Source organism: Carlito syrichta, unplaced genomic scaffold, assembly GCF_000164805.1.
Source record: "Carlito syrichta isolate Samal-C Ts95f unplaced genomic scaffold, Tarsius_syrichta-2.0.1 Scaffold315646, whole genome shotgun sequence".
NCBI lineage: Eukaryota > Metazoa > Chordata > Mammalia > Primates > Tarsiidae > Carlito > Carlito syrichta.
Window position 1 is genome coordinate 575637 of NW_007259742.1, and position 19595 is coordinate 595231.

General features: G+C 49.6%; 1 protein-coding gene across 1 annotated transcript in view; it reads left to right on the top strand.

Annotated features, from left to right (window-relative positions):
• The window catches only part of HKDC1 (hexokinase domain containing 1), a 66326-nt gene that overhangs the window by 27886 nt on the left and 18845 nt on the right, over positions 1-19595 (top strand). Inside the window, exons 8-14 of the mRNA XM_021706499.1 lie at positions 1757-1912; positions 3658-3891; positions 4680-4984; positions 7633-7778; positions 7871-7990; positions 16532-16627; positions 16805-16938. Of these exons, the coding sequence (XP_021562174.1) occupies positions 1757-1912; positions 3658-3891; positions 4680-4984; positions 7633-7778; positions 7871-7990; positions 16532-16627; positions 16805-16938 (1191 nt within the window). The remainder of the gene's footprint in view (positions 1-1756; positions 1913-3657; positions 3892-4679; positions 4985-7632; positions 7779-7870; positions 7991-16531; positions 16628-16804; positions 16939-19595) is intronic.

A 19595-nucleotide genomic window follows, 5' to 3' on the forward strand; every position in this document is an offset into this window, starting at 1 on the left:
GTCTCGAACCCGCGGGCTCAGGCGATCCACTCACCTCAGCCTCCCAAAGGCGCGGGATTGCAGGCTGAGCCACCGAGCCTGGCTAGTGTCACTCTTTCAGCCCTTCTTTATCTTCAAGGCGTTCCAGGCCCCGCTCACACTTCCCCTGTCCCAGTCCTGGACTCAGCCATTTTGCCAAGACGTGCTGGTGAATTTTGGGCACCTCCTGGGAGCCATTCACACCCTAGGGCTGCACACCTGGGAAGCACACTCTGTTGGGTGGTCGTGCTCCTGGCACAGGCTGCTGCGCCAGTGACCAGAGCAGGCAAAGCCCAAGGATGTGGTGTCCATTTTGGGGGTTTTTATCATCTTTGTGCATTTCTTTTCACTTAAGATAAATTATATTCCCCCAGATCCAATATGTTTGTTTCTTTCTTTCTTTCCTTCTTTGAGCCAGTGTCTCACTCCGTCACCCAGGCTGGAGTGCAATGGCACCGTTACGGCTGACTCACTACAGCCTCTACCTCCTGGGCACACTGGGCGCAGACAATCCTTCCGTCTCAGCCTCCTGAGCAACTGTGACTACAGGCATGCGCCACCATGCCCAACCAATTGTTTTGATTTTTTGGCAGAGACAAGTTCTCACTATGTTGCCTAGGTTGGTCTCCATGTCCTAGGCTCCAGTGATCCTCCTGCCTCAGCCCCCCAAAGTGCTGGGTTTACGGGTGTGAGCCACCGCACCTGGCCTCTTTAATGTTTTTTTTTGAGTTGGAGTCTCTGTCGCCCAGACTAGAGTGCAGTGGCCACTCCCGGCCACTGAAACCTCGACCTGCTGGGCTCCGGCGATCCTTCCGCCTCAGCCTTCTGAGTAGCCGGAATTACAGGCATGCGCTACCATGCCCGGCTGATTTTTTGATTTATTGTAGAGATGAGGTCTCGCTGCCCAGGCAGGTCTCGAGCCCGCGGGCTCAGGCAGTCCACTTACCTCAGCCTCCCAAAGGTGTGGGATTACAGGCTGAGCCACCGAACCCAGCTTCTCTTTCATGTTTTAAAATTAACTATGTAAACTCTTTCATGTTTTATAGTTAACTATGTAAAGTTGATTGTGAAATAGAGTGTACTTATATAAAATGTCCAATATTAAAAAAAAATAGATTGTCTTTGATTTTGTGTCTTACGGTGTTTGAAGAATAAACATTATACTTAATAGTTTGCCTAGGAAACAATGAGTCATCGCTGGCGGGCGTGCAGATCAGAGTAAGGTATGGGTAGCCTCCAGGGTATTTCATTCACAATATTGGAGAACCCTTCTGGGGCTGTCCATGCCTGACTCACAGATGCAGCCTCTCTCCCTCCGACAGAAGCTTGATGTGGGAGGGGAAGGAGCATCTGAGTGTGAAATCTGATGTGTCAGATCATGGTTAGGTGATTTGGGGAAAGTACCTGAAGTCTGTGAGGTTGAGATTCCTTGTGCCCAATGTGAGAATGGTGAGGACAGCACCCCACGGCCGAGGTGATCTGAGAGGAAGGGCCTTGAAATCAGTGCTTTGTGAGCAAAAAGGAGCCTTAGCTCTCCTATCTCAGCCCTCTCCTTCGACAGGGGAGGACTGCTGCTCAGAGGGGACAGTGGTCTCACGGGCCCATCGAGCTGGGACTGGACCCACCCAGTCTTGAGTGGCCCCGCATGGCCCGTGCTCCTGACCACGGATGCGACTCCTGGTCTTTGGGCTGCATAGCCCGGAGGGCTGCTTCTGCTGATTTGTCTACCAAACCACAGGTTCGAGAAGATGATCAGCGGCCTCTACCTGGGGGAGCTCGTCAGGCTCATTCTGCTGAAGATGGCCAAGACTGGCCTCCTGTTTGGTGGCAAGAAATCCTCCGCGCTCCACACCAAGGGCAAGATCGAGACACGGCACGTGGCTGCCATGGAGAAGTAAGTGAGCCGCAGGCCGGGCCCCTCCCACCTTTGGTGGGTGGAGGGGAGGGGGGAAGGCCAGGGTGTGTGTGCCTGGGGTGAGGAACAGCAGTAGGGACCAGCACCTCCCTCTTTACCCGGAGGATGCGACCTGGGCATGGCTTCAGACGGCTGGGCAGTTTCTGCTGGGCCTCTGATGCAACGTTCGGGTTGATTTCCTCAGCTGGGGCGGGGCCTCTGCCTCCAGAGGGCCACCCTCTCCCCCTGTTTTCTGTCAGGGTTTCCACGTGTGAAGAGCACGTCCCTCAGACATGCTGGACAGCAAGTCCAGCTGGGGCCAGCTGCTTTCCCCAGCCAGCCTGCTTTCTCCATTCCAGGAACCCGCATGTGAGTCTCCCATCAGCAGATCGAAGCCAACCCTGATGTCCTATGGTCCTAAAGTGGGGACTTGTAACTTTGTTTAGGGTCACAGACCCTATTGAGGGCTTTAGTCAGCTTCTAGACCCTTTATCCCACAATTTCACATACAATATGGGCAAATTCGTGGACCACCTAAAGCCCATATGTGGAATTCAAGTTAGGAAATCTTGTGGCTGGGCACGGTGGCTCAGTCTGTAATCCTAGCACTTTGGGAGGCTGAGGAGAAAAGATTGCCTGAGCCTGGGGGTTTGAGACCAGCCTGGGCAACTTAGTGAGACCTCGTCTTTACAATGAATCACACACACACACACACACACACACACACACACACACACACACACATACACACACACACAAAGTAGCTGGGCGTTGAATCACACACACACACACACACACACACACACACACACACACACACACACACAAAGTAGCTGGGCGTGGCGGCATGGATCTGTAGTTCCAGCTACTCAGAAGGCTGAGGCAGAAGGATCACCTAAGCCCAGCAGGTCGAGGCTGCGGTGGCCGTGAGCATGCTGCTTGCTGCACTCCAACCTGGGCGATAGGAGTGAGACTTTTACTCGGGAAAAAAAAAAAGATCTCTTTCAATAGTAGAGCTTTCTCCACCTGTTTCCATCAGGGTTGGCTTCGATCTGCTGATGAGAGCTTACACACAGGTTTCTGGAATGGGGAGCTGGCTGGGGAAAGCGGCTGGCCCCAGCTGGACTTGCCGTCCAGCATGTCTGAGAGGCATGCTCCTCACACGTAGAAACCCTGACAGAGATCTGTCATCAGTGTCGATTCTGAGGGAGTGTATATGCAGGGCAGCTTGAATCTGTGCTTTCTGGAAAACAAAAAAAGGATCCTGAACTCAGTAGCTTAGCACTGACCCCCTAGAGCCTGTGTCGATGCAGAACTTGGCAGGGATGGGATTTCTGTGGAAGGTTATATAGTACAACGTGGTTAAATGTGTGGGTGCTATAATCTAACTGCTAAGTTCAAATCTTGGCTCTAGCACTTACTTGCTGTGTGATCCTGGACGAGTTACCTACCCTCTCTATGCTTCACATCTCTCATGTTACAATAGGGTAATGACAGTACTTTCCCCAGGATGGTTGTGTGGATTAAATGAGTTTAATAAATGTAAACTCCTTAGACGAGTACGTAGCACATGATGAGTGCCCAGTAAGTGGTGGCCGCTATTACCAATATTGATGTTATTATTATTCATTACTATGCGCCAGCCTATTTATTTTCCCCATCTTGGGAAATGGAAAGCTGGTTCCCCCAGGAGGATACCCAGGGGAAGGAGAAGTGTAGCTGGCTCACTCCTGTCCCCTGGCCAGGTATAAAGAAGGCCTTGCCAACACGCGAGAGATCCTGACGGACCTGGGCCTGGAGCCGTCCGACGCCGACTGCATCGCTGTCCAGCACGTCTGCACCATCGTCTCCTTCCGCTCGGCCAATCTCTGCGCGGCGGCCCTGGCGGCCATCCTGACCCGCCTCCGGGAGAACAAGAAGCTGGCGCGACTCCGGACCACGGTGGGCGTGGACGGAACCCTCTACAAGACACACCCTCAGTGAGTGCCGCCTGCCAGCCACGCCCACAGACGCGCCTCCCTGGGGCGGGCCAGTGTTCTCCTGGGCCAGCCTGCCTACCCGAGGGCTGGGCTGGGGCCGGCCACCTCCAGTGGCTCTGCGCTGATAAGGGGAAGGGTGACTCCAGAGCCTGCAGTCATCCTGCTGGCTGGGTTGCTTTTGGGGCTCACTCTTAAAGAAGTACTCTGCTGAGGCCAATTGCCTGCTCAGGAAGGTTGTCCACCTTGTATCTGTCCGTCCATCCACCCACCCAGGCATTTATCAGCCATCCATTCTCTATCCATTATTTACTGAACACCTACTATGTGCTAAGACTAGAAGGTAAGATATGCCTACCCGGAGATGGGGAAATAGGGGTAGCAGGGGTTGCCAAGTGCACGTGAAGGTTCCTGGTAGGAAAACACAGGGAAATGGGAATTTTTCAGAGGTGGAGTTGGAAGTCGAGTGGCTACACCTGGAAGCCGCTGAGAACAAAAACCTGTCCCTTTGGACAGAAATGATGCTTAGCTGATACCTTATGCGTGGACATAACAAACTCGTTGATAAAATAGGCACTTTCCTGAGCCTCCCAAGTGTCTTCCACTGCCCCGAGTGTCTAGTCCCTCCTGCCTGTCACCTCCTGCCCTCCCCGCCGTCCAGCAAATAAAGGGGTGAGCCCCGCCGGCAGAGCCCTCCAGGACTGAGTCCACTGTTGCCTCGGTGTCTGTTCCCATTGGCCGAGCCTGGCCTTTGTGACTGTTGAATGTTTTGCCATCGCCCCTGCCTTCAGGTACCCAAAACGCCTGCACAAGGTGGTGAGGAAACTGGTCCCAAACTGTGATGTCCGCTTCCTCCTGTCGGAGAGTGGCAGCACCAAGGGGGCTGCGATGGTGACCGCAGTGGCCTCCCGCATGCAGGCCCAGCGGAAGCAGATCAACCGGGTGCTGGCTTTGTTCCAGCTGACCCGAGAGCAGCTTGTGGACGTGCAGGGCAAGATGCGGGCTGAGCTTGAGTACGGGCTGAAGAGGAAGACCCACTCGGTGGCCACAGTCAAGATGCTGCCTACCTACGTTTGTGGGCTGCCAGATGGCACAGGTAGGCCGGGCACCACTCCCTTCTCTGAAGGGCCACCCAGAGCTCCTGTCAAAACTCCTTAGAGCCAGTGAGGTTTTTTGGTTTTTAGAGCCTTAGATTAGTCTGGGCAACATGGCGAGACCTTGTCTTTACCAAAGGAAAAAAAAAAATAGAAAAATTAGCTGGGTATGGGAATGCGTGCCTGTACTCCCAGTTATTTGGGAGGCTGAGCCAGAGGATTGCCTGAGCCCAGGAGGTCAAGGCTGCAGTGAGCCGTGATTGTGCCACTGCACTCCAGCCTGGGTGACAGAGTGAGACCCCAACTCAAAAAATAAAACATGGGCTGGACGCAGTGACTCAAGCCTGTAATCCCAGCACTTTAGGCGGCCGAGGCGAGAGGATTGCCTGAGCCCAGGGGTTTGAGACCAGCCTGGGCAACTTGGTGAGACCTCGTCTCTACAGTATATTAAAAAATTGGCTGGGCATGGTAGCATGCACCCGTAGCTCTGGCTACTTGGAAGGCTGAGGCGGAAGGATTGCCTGAACCCAGCAGGTCGAGGCTGTGGTGGCCATGAGCGTGCCACTGCACTCCAGCCTGGGCGACAGAGTGAGACTCTGACTATAAATAAATAAATAAAAATTAAAAATGGTTTAGCACCTAGGCTTTACATCTGTCACAGAGGTGGGAGAACAATGTAGAAGGTTAGTATTCCTTATGCACCTGTTGGCCTTGGCTAATCCAAAGTATTTGCAGTGGAGAAATACCCAAGTTAGGTTATGTGTGTGTGTGCGCATGTGTGTGTGTGTGAACACAAAGGTCCCCCGTGCTGTGCAGACGCAGAGCCTGTCCCTGGTTCTTCCATCTAGACTCCTGGGGCTGCCTGGGTGTGTCTTCCCGCTGCTTCTCTGGCTGTTTCCCTGGGGCTTGGCTCACTTTCTCTCCCCTCTCATCGCTTCTGCCCCTGACTTTTCCAGTGCTTCATTCTGCTCCTGGTCCTCAATCTTCAGCCGAGAGAAGCCACTAAGTAGTGGAGTGAGTTCTTTAATTTTTAAAAAATTTTTAACATTTATTTTTTGAATCGGAGTCTGACTCTGTCACCCAGACTAGAGTGTCATGACATGATCACAGCTCACCACAGCCTCAACCTCCTGGGCTCAGATGATCTTTCTGCCTCAGCCTCCCTAGCAGCTGGGACTACAGGTGTATGTTACCATGCCCGGCTAATTTTTAAAATTTTTTTGTAGAGACAAGGTCTTTCTGTGTTGCCCATGCTGGTCTCGAGCTCCTGGGCTCACAGGACAGAGTGAATGAGGCTGGGTTTACAGGCACGAGTCACCATGACTAGTTGGTTCTTTAGACAAGTTATTTTACCTCTTTGAATCTCATGAGTCTTTTCCAGAAATAATGACCTTAGTAAAATGCTTTACATCTTACAATTTGCTTTCGAACCTTGCATTTCAGTTCATCCTCACAACCACTTCATATATTACTAAAGAGAGACTGGTTCCCATTCTATGGATGCCAAAACTGAGGCTCAGACAGATTAGATGACCTCCTCAAGACCACACAACTATACTTTGGATCTCTTTACAACAAAGATCTTTTCTAGAGCCAATGGGGGGGGGGGGCGAGAGCAGTAAAAGACCCTTCAATTATTCATTTTTTTTCTCTTGAATCCTCTGCCTTTGTTCCTCGAAGTTTCACTAAGTGTCTACTGCTTGTCAGACCGTGTAGACACAGTGACAGGGCAGTAACACAGCCCCTGCTGTGTAGAGCTCACAGTCTGTTGGACTGCAGACATGAACAAATGATGCCATGTGATGTCAGGGAATGACAGGTGCTAAACAGAAAGTGGTACAGGCTAAGGAGTCAGAGATGGCTGGGAGTGACACTTTGGGAACAGCAGAAAGACCAGCATGGTTGGGACAGAGTGAGTGAAGCGGAGAGATAGACGAGCAGTGCTACAGATCACACTCAGGTGCTAAGAGGTGTCAGAGAAGGGAAAGGTGCTGGGGGAGGGGGAAGGAGGGTGGGGCCAGCTGCTACCACTGAGATAGGAATTGGCGTGATTGCTTACTAATTAGGTGGTGGTGTCAGGATCTGGAGAAGGGGAGAGGAGGCAAGTAGCCCCGCTTCGTGCTTGTAATGAACAATTCCTCTAGCCCGTACAAACAGGATGAAAACCCCTTCCAGAGTCCCTAGCAGTCAGGGGAGCCTGGCCCAATTCCTCCTCAGAGGCCCCTTTTGTACAAGTGTCACCGTGTCCCTTACCAGATACTCCACACCTGAACACAGTTACTTGGAGTGCCTTCAGTCGATGGGATTTAGGGCTGGAAGAACATTCAGAGGTCCAAACTCCTTACTTTGCTGATGCAGGAAGACGGGATCTGGCTTCTCTTGCTCAAGATAGAAAGCTGTTTCTCAGAACCCCAGGTCCCTTGACTCCAGACCAAGGCTCTTTACATGATAACTCACTGGGGGTAGTGTACGTGATGCCTGGACCTCTGTTACAGAAATGAAGAAAAGCAGTCTGGCCTCCGACAGGCTCCAGGTGCCTGCCGGGGCCCTGACGTTGTGCAGGGTGACTGTCATGACCCTCTGGGAGACCCCCCCAGTACCCTGACGTGAGTCCCTGTCATGAAATGCAGCTCTGCTTTCTCCACCATAGAGAAAGGAAAGTTCCTTGCCCTGGATCTGGGGGGGACCAACTTCCGGGTCCTCCTGGTAAGGATCAGAAGTGGGCGGAGGTCCGTGCGGATGTACAACAAGATCTTCGCCATCCCCCTGGAGATCATGCAGGGCACCGGCGAGGAGGTAAACGCCAGGCAAGGGTGGTCCCTGGGGGCCAGCCTGCCACCGGGTCAGTGTCAGTGCCGGCCCGTGTGAATGCCGCCGTCTCCCTGCAGCTCTTTGACCACATTGTGCAGTGCATCGCCGACTTCCTGGACTACATGGGCCTCAAGGGAGCCCCGCTGTCCCTGGGCTTCACGTTCTCATTCCCCTGCAGGCAGACGAGCATCGACAAGGTCAGTCAGTCCCACCAGTCTCACAGCCAGCCCGTGCGTGCGCTGCTTTCCTCCATCAGGGCATCTTGGGCTACCTCTGCATCACCCTTTTTAAACATTTTTTGAGTTGGAATCTCACTCCATCACCCAGGCTAGAGTGCAGTGGCACACTCACGGCCACCCCAGGGTCAGCCTGCTGGGCTCCGGCGATCCTTTCACCTCAGTCTTCCAAGTAGCCAGAACTACAGATGCACATTACCATGCCTGGCTATTTGATTTTATTTTTTGTATTTCTTGTAGAGATGAGATCTTGCCATGTTGCCCGGGCTGGTCTCGAACCCATGGGCTCAGGTACCCATGGGCTGGTCTCGAACCCATGGGCTCTCTCCTCAGCCTCCCAAAGGGTTGATGCCACCATGCCCGGCCCACTCTTTATTTTATATAGGAGTCTCAGGTTCACAGCAGCTGGGACACATGATAGAGAATTTCAACGATTTAATTTTGTCAGGCCGGGCATGGTGGCTCACACCTGTAATCCCAGCACTTTGGGAGGCTGAGATGGGAGGATCACTTGAGCCCAGGAATTCAAGACTAGGCTGGGGGCCGGGCTCAGTGGCTCAGCCTGTAATCCCAGCACTTTGGGAGGCCGAAGTGAGTGGATTGCCTGAGCCCGCGGGTTCGAGACCCACTCAGGCAACTTGGTGAGAACTCATCTTTACAATAAATCAAAAATTAGTCGGGTGTGGTAATGCACACCTGTAGTTCCAGCTACTGGGAAGGCTGAGGCGGAAGGATCACCGGAGCCCAACAGGTCGAGGCTACGGTGGCTGGGAGCGACCACTGCACTCCAGTCTGGGTGACAGTGAGACTCCAACTCAAAAAAAAAAAAAAGAATAGTGTGGAATAAAAGGATGTAACCATAATAGTGCTGTTAAAAGAGACATCATTTGATAAAATTACCTTGGGATAGAATAAATGGAGGGAGAGAGGGGTCAAATCATATTATGGAGAGATAGAGAGGGGAAATAACAATTGGGTTCCTGGGTAGCCACTGTAAACAGGGAAACAGGACAGCTTGTAGGGTTTTTGTCATCTGATGAAAGCAAGTTCACCAGGGCCTCATAAGAAATGTATTTCTCTCCTGATATTAGTATCTCGGAAGGAATTTATCACATGGACATTTTGGTTGACATTGAAGAACATCATGGATAATCATCTTAATAGTAATTTAATAACTTAGAAACATTTATCACAAGGTCTTTCTTGTAATTCTTGGGTGAAAGCACCTCGAGAAGGCTTTATGGGTAACAAGTAAAGGTTTGTAATGGGGAAGCTAATACTTGGATAGGCCAGGTGCGTTTTTGTCTTGGTAAACCAGCTTGATCATGAGGTAGAGCTGTGAGAGTGGGGACTGAACACTGGGCTGCACTCTGAAATGCCCCAGAGTTCCACTGGGTGTTGCGGGACTCAGCCTGGAGCTGAGGGTGCGTGTGTGAGGTGGGCCTTTGGGTGAGGCTGGGGCAAAGCTATCTGTGCCAAGACTGAGAGAGACAGGTAGCAGTCTCTGTCAGTGTCCACACAGTGCAGCCCTTGAACAGGCAGCCTCCGGGTAGGGCCATCCCCTTCTTCAAGGGGCTCAGGAGCAGCCCAGACACAGCCACAGCAGAGAGGCCCAGTGTCCTTCTCAAGGTCGGGAATCACAGTGGTTAAGAAGCCAAGCTTGGGGTCACAGCCTTCTGGGTTGCAACTGCTTCCTACTTGAATAATGTTGAGCAAGTCATTTAACTTCTCTGAGGCTTGATTTCCTCCTTGGTGAAAATGAAGATAACGGCACCCATCTTGTTTGGATAATGGTAGGACTTCATGTAAGATGCACAGGACAGTGCCTGGCACATAGAAACACCCAAATACTAGTATCATTAACTCTCAAGGTGGAATAGGATTGAAATTGAGCCTGCAAAAGACTGAGAGAATCCTTGTGTTGGTGATGGTGGTGAGGAGGGGGGCACACTGTCACCAGGGGCTCATGGTGGCACCATGGGGGTGAATTCTCTACAGCCTCTGGCCTTGGCTTCACAGATTAGCTCTTTCTCTTTCTGACGGACAGGCTCACATCAACAATGCTTCCAAGACTGGTGTGAAACAGATGACCACTTCCTAAATGTCCAGTGGGAAATGTGGTCAGCACAGCCAGTCAACCAGAGGAACTCATGACAACAATAAGAGTAGCACCCTCGCTTCTCGGCCTTTTGGCTAAGATCAAGTGTAGTAAGAGTAGCACTAGGCCAGGCTCAGTGACTCAGCCTGTAATCCCAGCACTGTGGGAGGCCAAGGGGAGTGGATTGCCTGAGCCCGTGGGTTCGAGACCAACCCAGGCAACTTGCCAAGACCTCATCTCTACAATAAAAAAATTAACCAGGCATTGTAACGCATGCCTGATTAACGCATTCCAGCTACTTGGAAGGCTAAGGCAGAAGGATCGCTGGAGCCCAGTAAGTCAATGCTGGGGTGGCCATGAGTGTGCCACTGCACTCCAACCTGGGCAACAGAGGGAGACTCCAACTCAAAAAAAAAATAGCACCGAAGACTCACTAAGATTTTCTTCAGTCCGCTCAACGTCCCCATGATGAACACATTGGGGCTTTGTTTTTTTTTTTGCCATTTTCTTATTGTAGTAAAATATATATAATATACATAATATCAAAAACAGTACCCATTGTTAAACATATGGTTTTGTGGCATTCAGTACATTCACACAGTTGTGCAACTGTCAGCAACATCCATCTCTCAAGTTTTTTCATCTTTTCCATCTGAAACTGTGTCCCCATTTAACATGAACTCCCTGCTTTTCCTTTCCCTGGCAGCCACCATTCTATTTTCTGTGGCTGTGAATTTGACTAGTCTAGATACTTCCTGTAAGTGGACTTGTATGGGATTTGTCCTTTTGTCTGTGGCTTATCTCACTTACCGCCATGTCCTCCAGGTTCATCCATGTTGTAAGCATGTGTCCGACACGCCTTCTTTTCGAAGGCTGAATGGAATCCCATCGTGTGTGTACACACTGGTTTTTTGGGTTTTTTTTGAGTTGGTGTCTCACTCTGTCGCCCAGACTGGAGTGCAGTGGCACACGCTCCTGGCCACCACAGCCTTGACCTGCTGGGCTCCAGCCATCCTTCCACCTCAGTCTTCCAAGTAGCCAGAACTACAGGCGTGCGCTACCATGCCCAGCTAATTTTTGATTTATTGTAGAGACAAGGTCTCGCCAAGTTGCCCGGGCGGGTCTCAAACCCGCGGACTCAGGCAATCCACCTGCCTCGGCCTCCCAAGGCGCTGGGATTACAGACTGAGCCACCGAGCCTGGCCGTGTACACACTGTTTTTAATCATCATTGTAGAATCTAAGTTGGAGGCACAGAAGCATTATGCAAGTTGTCCCAGTTGCCACACTTGTGAGTGGCAGTGGAGGGGTCTGACACCAGACACTGGCCGCAGAGCCCAGGCTCTTGAACTCTGCCTTTTTGGGGACCTAGATCTGGAACCCAGGAGGGAGGCATACTCTTTTTAATTTTTTTAAAAACATTTGATCAGCTTGTTTTATTACCCTCCCCCATTTTTCATGGCATATTTTAAAGTAAATTCCAGATATTGGATCATTCTACCTGCCAAAACTTTAGAAGGTCTTTTAAAAAAACCCCATAATCCCATTACCGTTATCACACCTAACCAGGTTAATGATAATTCCTTAATACCCTCCTGTATTCTCAGGGTCACTTTTAACTGGTGAGAAGGGACTGAAGGACAGGAGGGAGCACACGAACGCACCAGGGCTGATGGTGCTCGTGGCTGTGGCTGTTGGCTGTCTGGCGGTCTCGCTGCCCTGCGTCTCCCGGGTCCTGCCATCATTCTCCGCCTGGGGCCAGGCCCTTCAGGCCAGATCAAGGGTGACTCTGATGCCCCCTGCCTCCCCGTTCCCGGGTTGGCGGCTCCAGCAGGCCTGATGCAATGGCACGACCCACTGTCCCCAGTGATGGACACAGCTGCCTGCACTGCACTTCCCCTCCACCCACCTCCGTGGCACCTGCATCTCCTAGTGGGGCTGGAACTGGAATTGGCTCCCTTACCTGAGCATGTCAGGCCCATGGCCACCACCTCCCTACCTCTACTCGATGCCAAGGTTTTTGAACCATTTGCACAGTTTTTGAACATTTTGCACCTACAATGCACTTGTACACCCACATGTATAATCAAAACAAAACTCAAGTAATAATACTTGCCCAGCCTAGGTGACAGAGTAAGACTCTGACTCCAAAAACAAAAAACAAAAAATAAAAATGTACACGTTCAGCCGTGTTCGGTGGCTTAGCCTGTAATCCCACGCCTTTGGGAGGCTGAGGTGAGTGGATTGCCTGAGCCTGTGGGTTCAAGACCCGCCTGGGCAGCAAGACCTCATCTCTACAATAAATCAAAAAATCAGCCGGGCTTGGTAGCGCATGCCTGTAGTTCCGGTTACTTGGAAGGCTGAGGCGGAAGGATCGCCGGAGCCCAGCAGGTCGAGGCTGCGGTGGCCGGGAGCGGCCACTGCACTCCAGTCTGGGTGACAGAGTGAGACTCCGACTCAAAAAAAAAAAATGTACACATTCTAAGAGCCGGCAGATCTGCTTTCCAGATATGTGCCCAAAGAGGTGTGGATAAGGTTGTTCACTTATAGCAGCACTGCAATAAGGGAAAAATCTAGTTTCTTAGTCTAATTTAAAAATTCGAAATAACCCAAATATCTGGCAATGAAGAGTGACTAATAAACTATAGTCTAACAATCATATGGAATGAGCTACTTGATTTTTATTCAACAAACACTTACATAGTGCATGTTCATTGCCAGACACTGTTCTAAGTACTTTATGGACATTTCCTTATTTGACTGGGAGGCAGCAGTGTACAGTAGTTAAGAGCATGGCCTGAATTCAAATCTTGGCTTTCCCACTTAATGACCTTGTGACCTTGGGCAATTTATTTAACCTCTCTGTAACTTGGTTTCCTCATTTGAAAAATGAGAATATCAGCCTGTAATCCCACGCCTTTGGGAGGCTGAGGTAAGTGGATTGCTTGAGCCCGCGGGTTCGAGACCTGCCTGGGCAACTTGGCGAGACCTCATCTCTACAATAAATACAAAAATCAGCCGGGTGTGGTCGCACATGCCTGTAATTCTGGCAACTTGGAAGGCTGAGGTGGAAGGATCGCCGGAACCCAGCAGGTCGAGGCTGCGGTGGCTGGGAGCGGCCACTGCACTCCAGTCTGGTTGACAGAGTGAGACTCCAACTCAAAAAACAAACAAAAGAAAAAAGAAAAAGAAAAAAGAAAAATGAGAATAAAAATATTACTTATTTTATTGGTGTGCTTTATGGATTTGTTTATTTCTGTACAATTTCATTTGAGGAATAATTTGCTGACTGAAAGAATGTGGTAGATCCATATTAACTGGCCTGGAAAGGCCTAGAAGATGCAATTATTAAATGAGAAAAACAAATTGTAGGTAGTTTACACACAGTGTGAATGTACTCACTTAAAAATACGTATAAGCCAGACTCGGTGGCTCAGCCTGTAATCCTGCACTTCAGGAGGCTAAGATGAGTGGATTGCCTGAGCCAGCGGGTTCAAGAACTGACTGGGCAACTTGGTGAGACCTCATCTCTATAATAAATCAAAAAATTAGCTGGGCATGGTAGCACATGCCTGTAGTTCCAGCTACTTGGAAGGCTGAGGTGGAAGGATTGCTGGAGCCCAGCAGGTCGAGGCTGCAGTGGCCAGGAGCATGCCACTGCACTCTACTCTGGGCGACAGAGTGAGACTCCAATTCAAAAAAAAAAAATCCGTGTAAATGGCCAGGCACATTGACTCATGCTTGTAATCCCAGCACTTTGAGAGGCAGAGGCAAGAGAATTGCTTGAGCTCAGGGGTGTGAGACCAGTCTGGGCAACTTGGCAAGACCTCATCTCTACAATAAATCAAGAAAAATTAGCCATGTATGGTGACACATGCCTGTGGTTTTAGCTACTTGGAAGGCTGAGGTGTAAGGATCGCCTGAGTTCAGCAGATCAAGCATGCCACTGCACTGCAACCTGGGCAACAGAGTGAGAGTCTAACTAAAAAAAAAAAAATTTCTAAATGAAGAGAACAAAAGTCTGAAAGGATTCATATCAGACAGATAGTAGAGGTTACATCTCAGATTGGGGGGGATGGGGAATTAAAGGGAATTTGATTTTTTTTTTTTTTTTTTTTTTTGAGTTGGAGTCTCACTCTGTCGCCCAGACTGGAGTGCAGTGGCCGCTCCCAGCCACCGCAGCCTCGACCTGCTGGGCTCCGGCGATCCTTCCGCCTCAGCCTTCCAAGTAGCTGGAACTACAGGAGTGTGCTACCACACCCAGGTAATTTTTTTATTTATTGTGGAGATGAGGTCTCTCCAAGTTGCCCAGGCGGGTCTTGAACCCGACGGCTCAGGCAATCCACTCACCTCAGCCTCCCAAGTTGCGGGATTACAGGCTGAGCCACCGTGCCCAGCTTATTAGTGACATTTTAATTTTTTTACTTAATGCATTCCTGTATTGCTGGTGCCATTAAAAATTAATAGACTATGGGGGACGGTGCCATGTGCAGCTGTCCACGGTCCTGACCTGGGACACTGGGCCTCTGGGGCTCTCTTTCAGCATTTCTGAGAGGTTTGTGAAAAAACAGTTAAGAGAGAGGGCACAGCAGCAGACAGCTGGAAGCAGAGCCACTGATGGCCGGGAAGAAAACTGACAGATTTCAAAAAATAGATTATTTTTGTGTAATTGCAGTTTCTAAGAAAGAGAGGCTTTTCATGTGGGGCTGCCTCTCAAATGTTCTGCATATATTAACCAAAAAAGGAACAGGGGCTCGGTTTACTAAGGACTGTGGAGGGCAGGAGGGAGACCTGGGCTTGCTGGCTAAGGGCCTCAGGGTGAGGTGGTGTCCAGCCACGGGGTTGGGGGTGCTGCCATCAGATTTTCTGGTCACCTCTTCTGTCCTAGGGGCTCTCCTGGCCTAGACACCCCACCCCCAGCTTTCTAGGCTCTGGAGTCTGAGGCTAGACTTACTCCTGTTCAGGCTAACAATATAACCTTGGACTTCCTTTTAAAAAATTAAAAATATGACATTCTCAGTATTATAACAAAAATGTTAATTTCAAAATCATTAGAAAATGTGGATGCCAGGTGTGGTAGCTCATGTCTATAATCCCAGTATTTTGGGAGGCGAGGTGAGAGGATTGACTTGAGGTCAGGGGTTCAAGACCAGTCTAGGCAACTTGATGAGACCTCGTCTCTACAATAAGTCAAAAAATTAACTGGGCATGGTGGCACGTGCCTGTAGTTCCAACTACTTGAAAGACTGAGGTAGATTAATCTCCTGAGCCCAGCAGGTTGAGGCTGTGGTGGCCATGAGCGTGCCACTGCACTCCAGCCTAGGTGACAGAGTGAGACTCCGACTCAAAAAAACCAACAAGCCGGGCTCGGTGGCTCAGCCTGTAATCCTGTGCCTTGGGAGGCTGAGGTGAGTGGATTGCCTGAGCCCACGGGTTCGAGACCCGCCTGAGCAGGCGAGACCTCATCTCTAGTATAAATCAAAAAATTACCTGGGTGTGGTAGCGCACGCCTGTAGTTCCAGCTACTTGGAAGGTTGAGGCGGAAGGATCGCTGAAGCCCGGTAGGTCGAGGCTGCGGTGGCTGGAAGCAGCCACTGCACTCCAGTCTGGGTGATGGAGTGAGCCTTCAACTCAAAAAAAAAAAAACAGACCAAAAAACCCAACAAAACCAAAAAACAAAAAAACCAAAACAGCAACAAAAAAGAAAATGTAGACAAACAAAAATGAGAGACTAAAAGTCACACATGATCTTGCACCCAGAGATAACCACTGTCAACTTGTTTGGTGTATATATTATTCCAGACCTTTTTCTAGGTTCAAATGTATAATTTTTTTATAATAAAAATAGAATAATTCACTGTATTCATTGATGTGGTTTCACTTAACAATGTATGGTAAACACCTTTCTCTAGCATCCAACATTTTCTTACAGCATGATTTTTATGGGTCTATGACATGTCCCATTCTGGTATACAGGATTATAGATCCATCCTGTTGGAATTAGAGGATGCCTCTGGTTTTTCACTGTGGAACATACTTTGGGATATTTATGTTGTAACTTTGCCTTTGGTCACACCTCAATCTGTCCTTGGCTTGGTTAGAGGGGGGATCACCATGATCCCAGGCCTTTATTCTGTGTAGTCACAGCCACAGCAGGGGAGTGTGATTTGATCCTTGACAAATATGAACTGCTGCAGTGATCCCACTCAGCAGTAGACCTTGTCTGAGCATCATGCGCTGTGATACCTCTGTGCCCAGGGTGAGGGCTGCAGAGGTGGAGACCCAGTGAAAAGCACAAGTACTTGACCAGCGATCACCTTCAATGCCTTGCATCTACTAGGGTTGGGGTTGTGCAGTGACCCTAGCAAACTCTTGCACAAATGAATTTCCCCTGCTTTCTTTCAGGGAACACTCATAAGGTGGACCAAAGGCTTCAAGGCCACTGACTGTGAAGGGGAGGACATGGTGGACATGCTCAGGGAAGCCATCAAGAGGAGAAATGTAGGATGTGGTATCGAGGCTCACACCTAATGCTGCCCCCTTTCCCCAGGTCCCTCTGCTCTGCCATCCTGTGCCCAGTCCCAGTGACTCTGGCCTTTGTCCACGTGGGCTGGTATGCCCCTCCTAAGCCTGTTTGACTTGCACATCCTGCTTACAGTAGAGCCGCTTCCTTTGCAGGAGTTTGACCTGGACGTAGTTGCACTCGTGAATGACACAGTAGGGACCATGATGACCTGTGCCTATGAAGATCCTAATTGCGAGATTGGCCTGATTGCCGGTAAGTGGTCCAAACTACCCATTGACTTAAACCCGTTGGATCCTTTGGAGATTTCCGTAATGAGAGTAGGGAGCCATGGTTCCATTATCCAGAGGCTCTGTCCTAGGCAGAAATACAGTTAAGATCGAGATTCCTAGCCAGGCGCAGTGGCTCATGCCTTTAATCCCAGCACTTTGGGAGATGGAGGTGAGAGGATTGCCTGAGCCCACAGGTTTGAGACCAGCTTGGGCAGCATGGTGAGACCTCGTCTCTACAATAAATAAAAAAAAAATTAGCTGGGCATGGTGGCACACACCTGTAGTTCCAGCTACTTGGAAGACTGAGGCGGAAGGATCGCCTGAGCCTGGCAGGTCGAGGCTGTGGTGACTGTGCCACTGCCCTCCAGCCGGGGCGACAGAGTGAGTCTCTGACTCAAAAAAAAAAAAAAAAAGATTTGGATTCCAAGTTGCCTAATTTTTTCTCCATTAAGGATCCTAAGCCAAGGTCATGCTTTCTGTTAAGGAAGCAGAATGACACAAGAAGAAGGGATTTTAAAATTATAGCCTTGAGGCAGATAATCTTGGGAGGAAAGAGACTATAATTGGATCATATTGACCTGGGGCTTAGGGAGCTAGATGTTCACTCTGGCTTCGATGTGTATCTCCTCTGTTCTCTGAATTCCCCTGGCTCTCAGGGTGCACAGAAAGGGGAAGGATGGAAAAGAAATTCAGAAGAAGAAAAGGGAGTAGGCTGCAGTGATACAGACATTATAGTGGTCTTCGGGAGAAGGCTGACAGTGATGGCAGCCAAGCGTGGATTCCAGGGGGAATAACTCTTCCTAAGAGGTGGGGGATGAGTAGGATTTGAACAGGTGGAGATGGGGACAAAGGGCATTCCAGGTGACAGGCACAGGCTAAGTGATGACAGAACTGGGGAAGTTGTTCCATTTGGTCATCTGGGCTTCCTGAGTATAAGTAGCAGGTTGCACAGGGAGATGGGATATACTAAGGTCTCTTCAATGCCAGGTAAGAGGTTTCATCTCACACTAACCCTTCCACGCTTTGTGAACTTGGATAGGTTGCTGCTTCTGTCTGACTTGAGTTTCCTCGACTGTAGGTAGGGCTGAGCTAGATCTAGGAGGACAAAGAGGTGAGCCTATTTGATTGACTATAATGATTAACTGGTCTGCTGTGTTGACAGTCGTTCTAAGGTGAAGTTATAGTCGAGGAAGAGGGTGGCTCACAGGTGCCAAGTGTTTGCTTGTTCAAGACTACATGATTCCCTGTGGTCCCTTCCAGCTCTCACTGCTAATTCTGTGACCACTTGGAAGCTTTGTGTGCCTATGGCTTTACGATGATTATGGTGATGACGGCAGGTGCCACTTATTGAATGCTCATCATATGGAGATTTACAATTATTACCTCAGAGCAAATCCATAGAACTGGGTACAGTGGCTCATCTGTAATTCCAGCACTTTGGGAGGCTGAGGCAGGAGGATCACATGAGAACAGGAGTTTGAGACAAGCCTGGGCAACATAACAAGACCTCGTCTCTACAAAAAATAGAAAAATTAGTTGAATGTGGGGATACACGCCTGTAGTTCCAGCTACTCAGGAGACTGAGGAGGAAGGATCGCTTGAGTCCAGGAGGTTGAGGCTGTGGTGAGCTGTGATCATGCCATTGCCCTCTGGGCCAGGAGACAGAGTAAGACTGACTCAAAAAAAAATATATATCCATAGGCAGGTCTTATTTTCTTTATACAAATGAAGAAACCGAGCCTCTGAAAGATGAGACACTTGCCTAAAGCCAGTCAGTTGAGCATAAAGCTGGACTCACACCCAGCAGCATCTGACTCCAGGCCTAGATTCTTTTTTATTTTATGATTTTAATTTATTTTTTTATTATAAAGATGTGGGATACAATTCGGGGTTAGGTATACAAACAGTGATTATGCAGGTACCCTTGTAGATGAGGTGTGCCCCTACCTCCCCTAGCAGTTTCCCTCAATTGCCATTCCCACCCCCCCCACTACTGCACATCCCTTTTTTATAGTATTATGATAATTGTTCAAAGTCCACTTATGAGTGAGAACATATGGTACTCTGTTCTTTGTTTGTTTGTTTTTTTGAGTTGGAGTCTCACTCTGTTGCCCAGACTGGAATGCATTGGCTGCTCCCGGCCACCGCAGCCTCGACCTGCTGGGCTCCGGTGATCCTTCCGCCTCAGCCTTCCGAGTAGCCGGAATTACAGGCACGCGCTACCACGCCCAGCTAATTTTTTGATTTATTGTAGAGATGAGGTCTCACCAAATTTCCCAGGCGGGTCTCGAACCAGCGGGCTCAGGCAATCCACTCACCTTGGCCCCCCAAAGCGCTGGGATTACAGGCTGAGCTACCGAGCCTGGCCCTGTTTGCTTCTGTGATAGATCACTGAGTATGACAGACTCTAAATCCACCTAAGTTGCTGCAAAGTCCATGTTTGTCCTTCTTTATGGCTGCATAATATTCCATTATGTATATGTACCACTTTTTAAAAAAATCCAGTCCAGCTTCAATGAGCAGTATGTTTTTCTTTTTGTTATTGTGAATAGAGCTGCAACAAACATACACGTGTAGGTATCTTTTTTGTAGAATGATTTGAGTTCTTCTGGGTATATTCCCAATAGGGGAATTGCTGGGTCATATGGAAGGCCAATTTCTAGTTCTTTCAGAA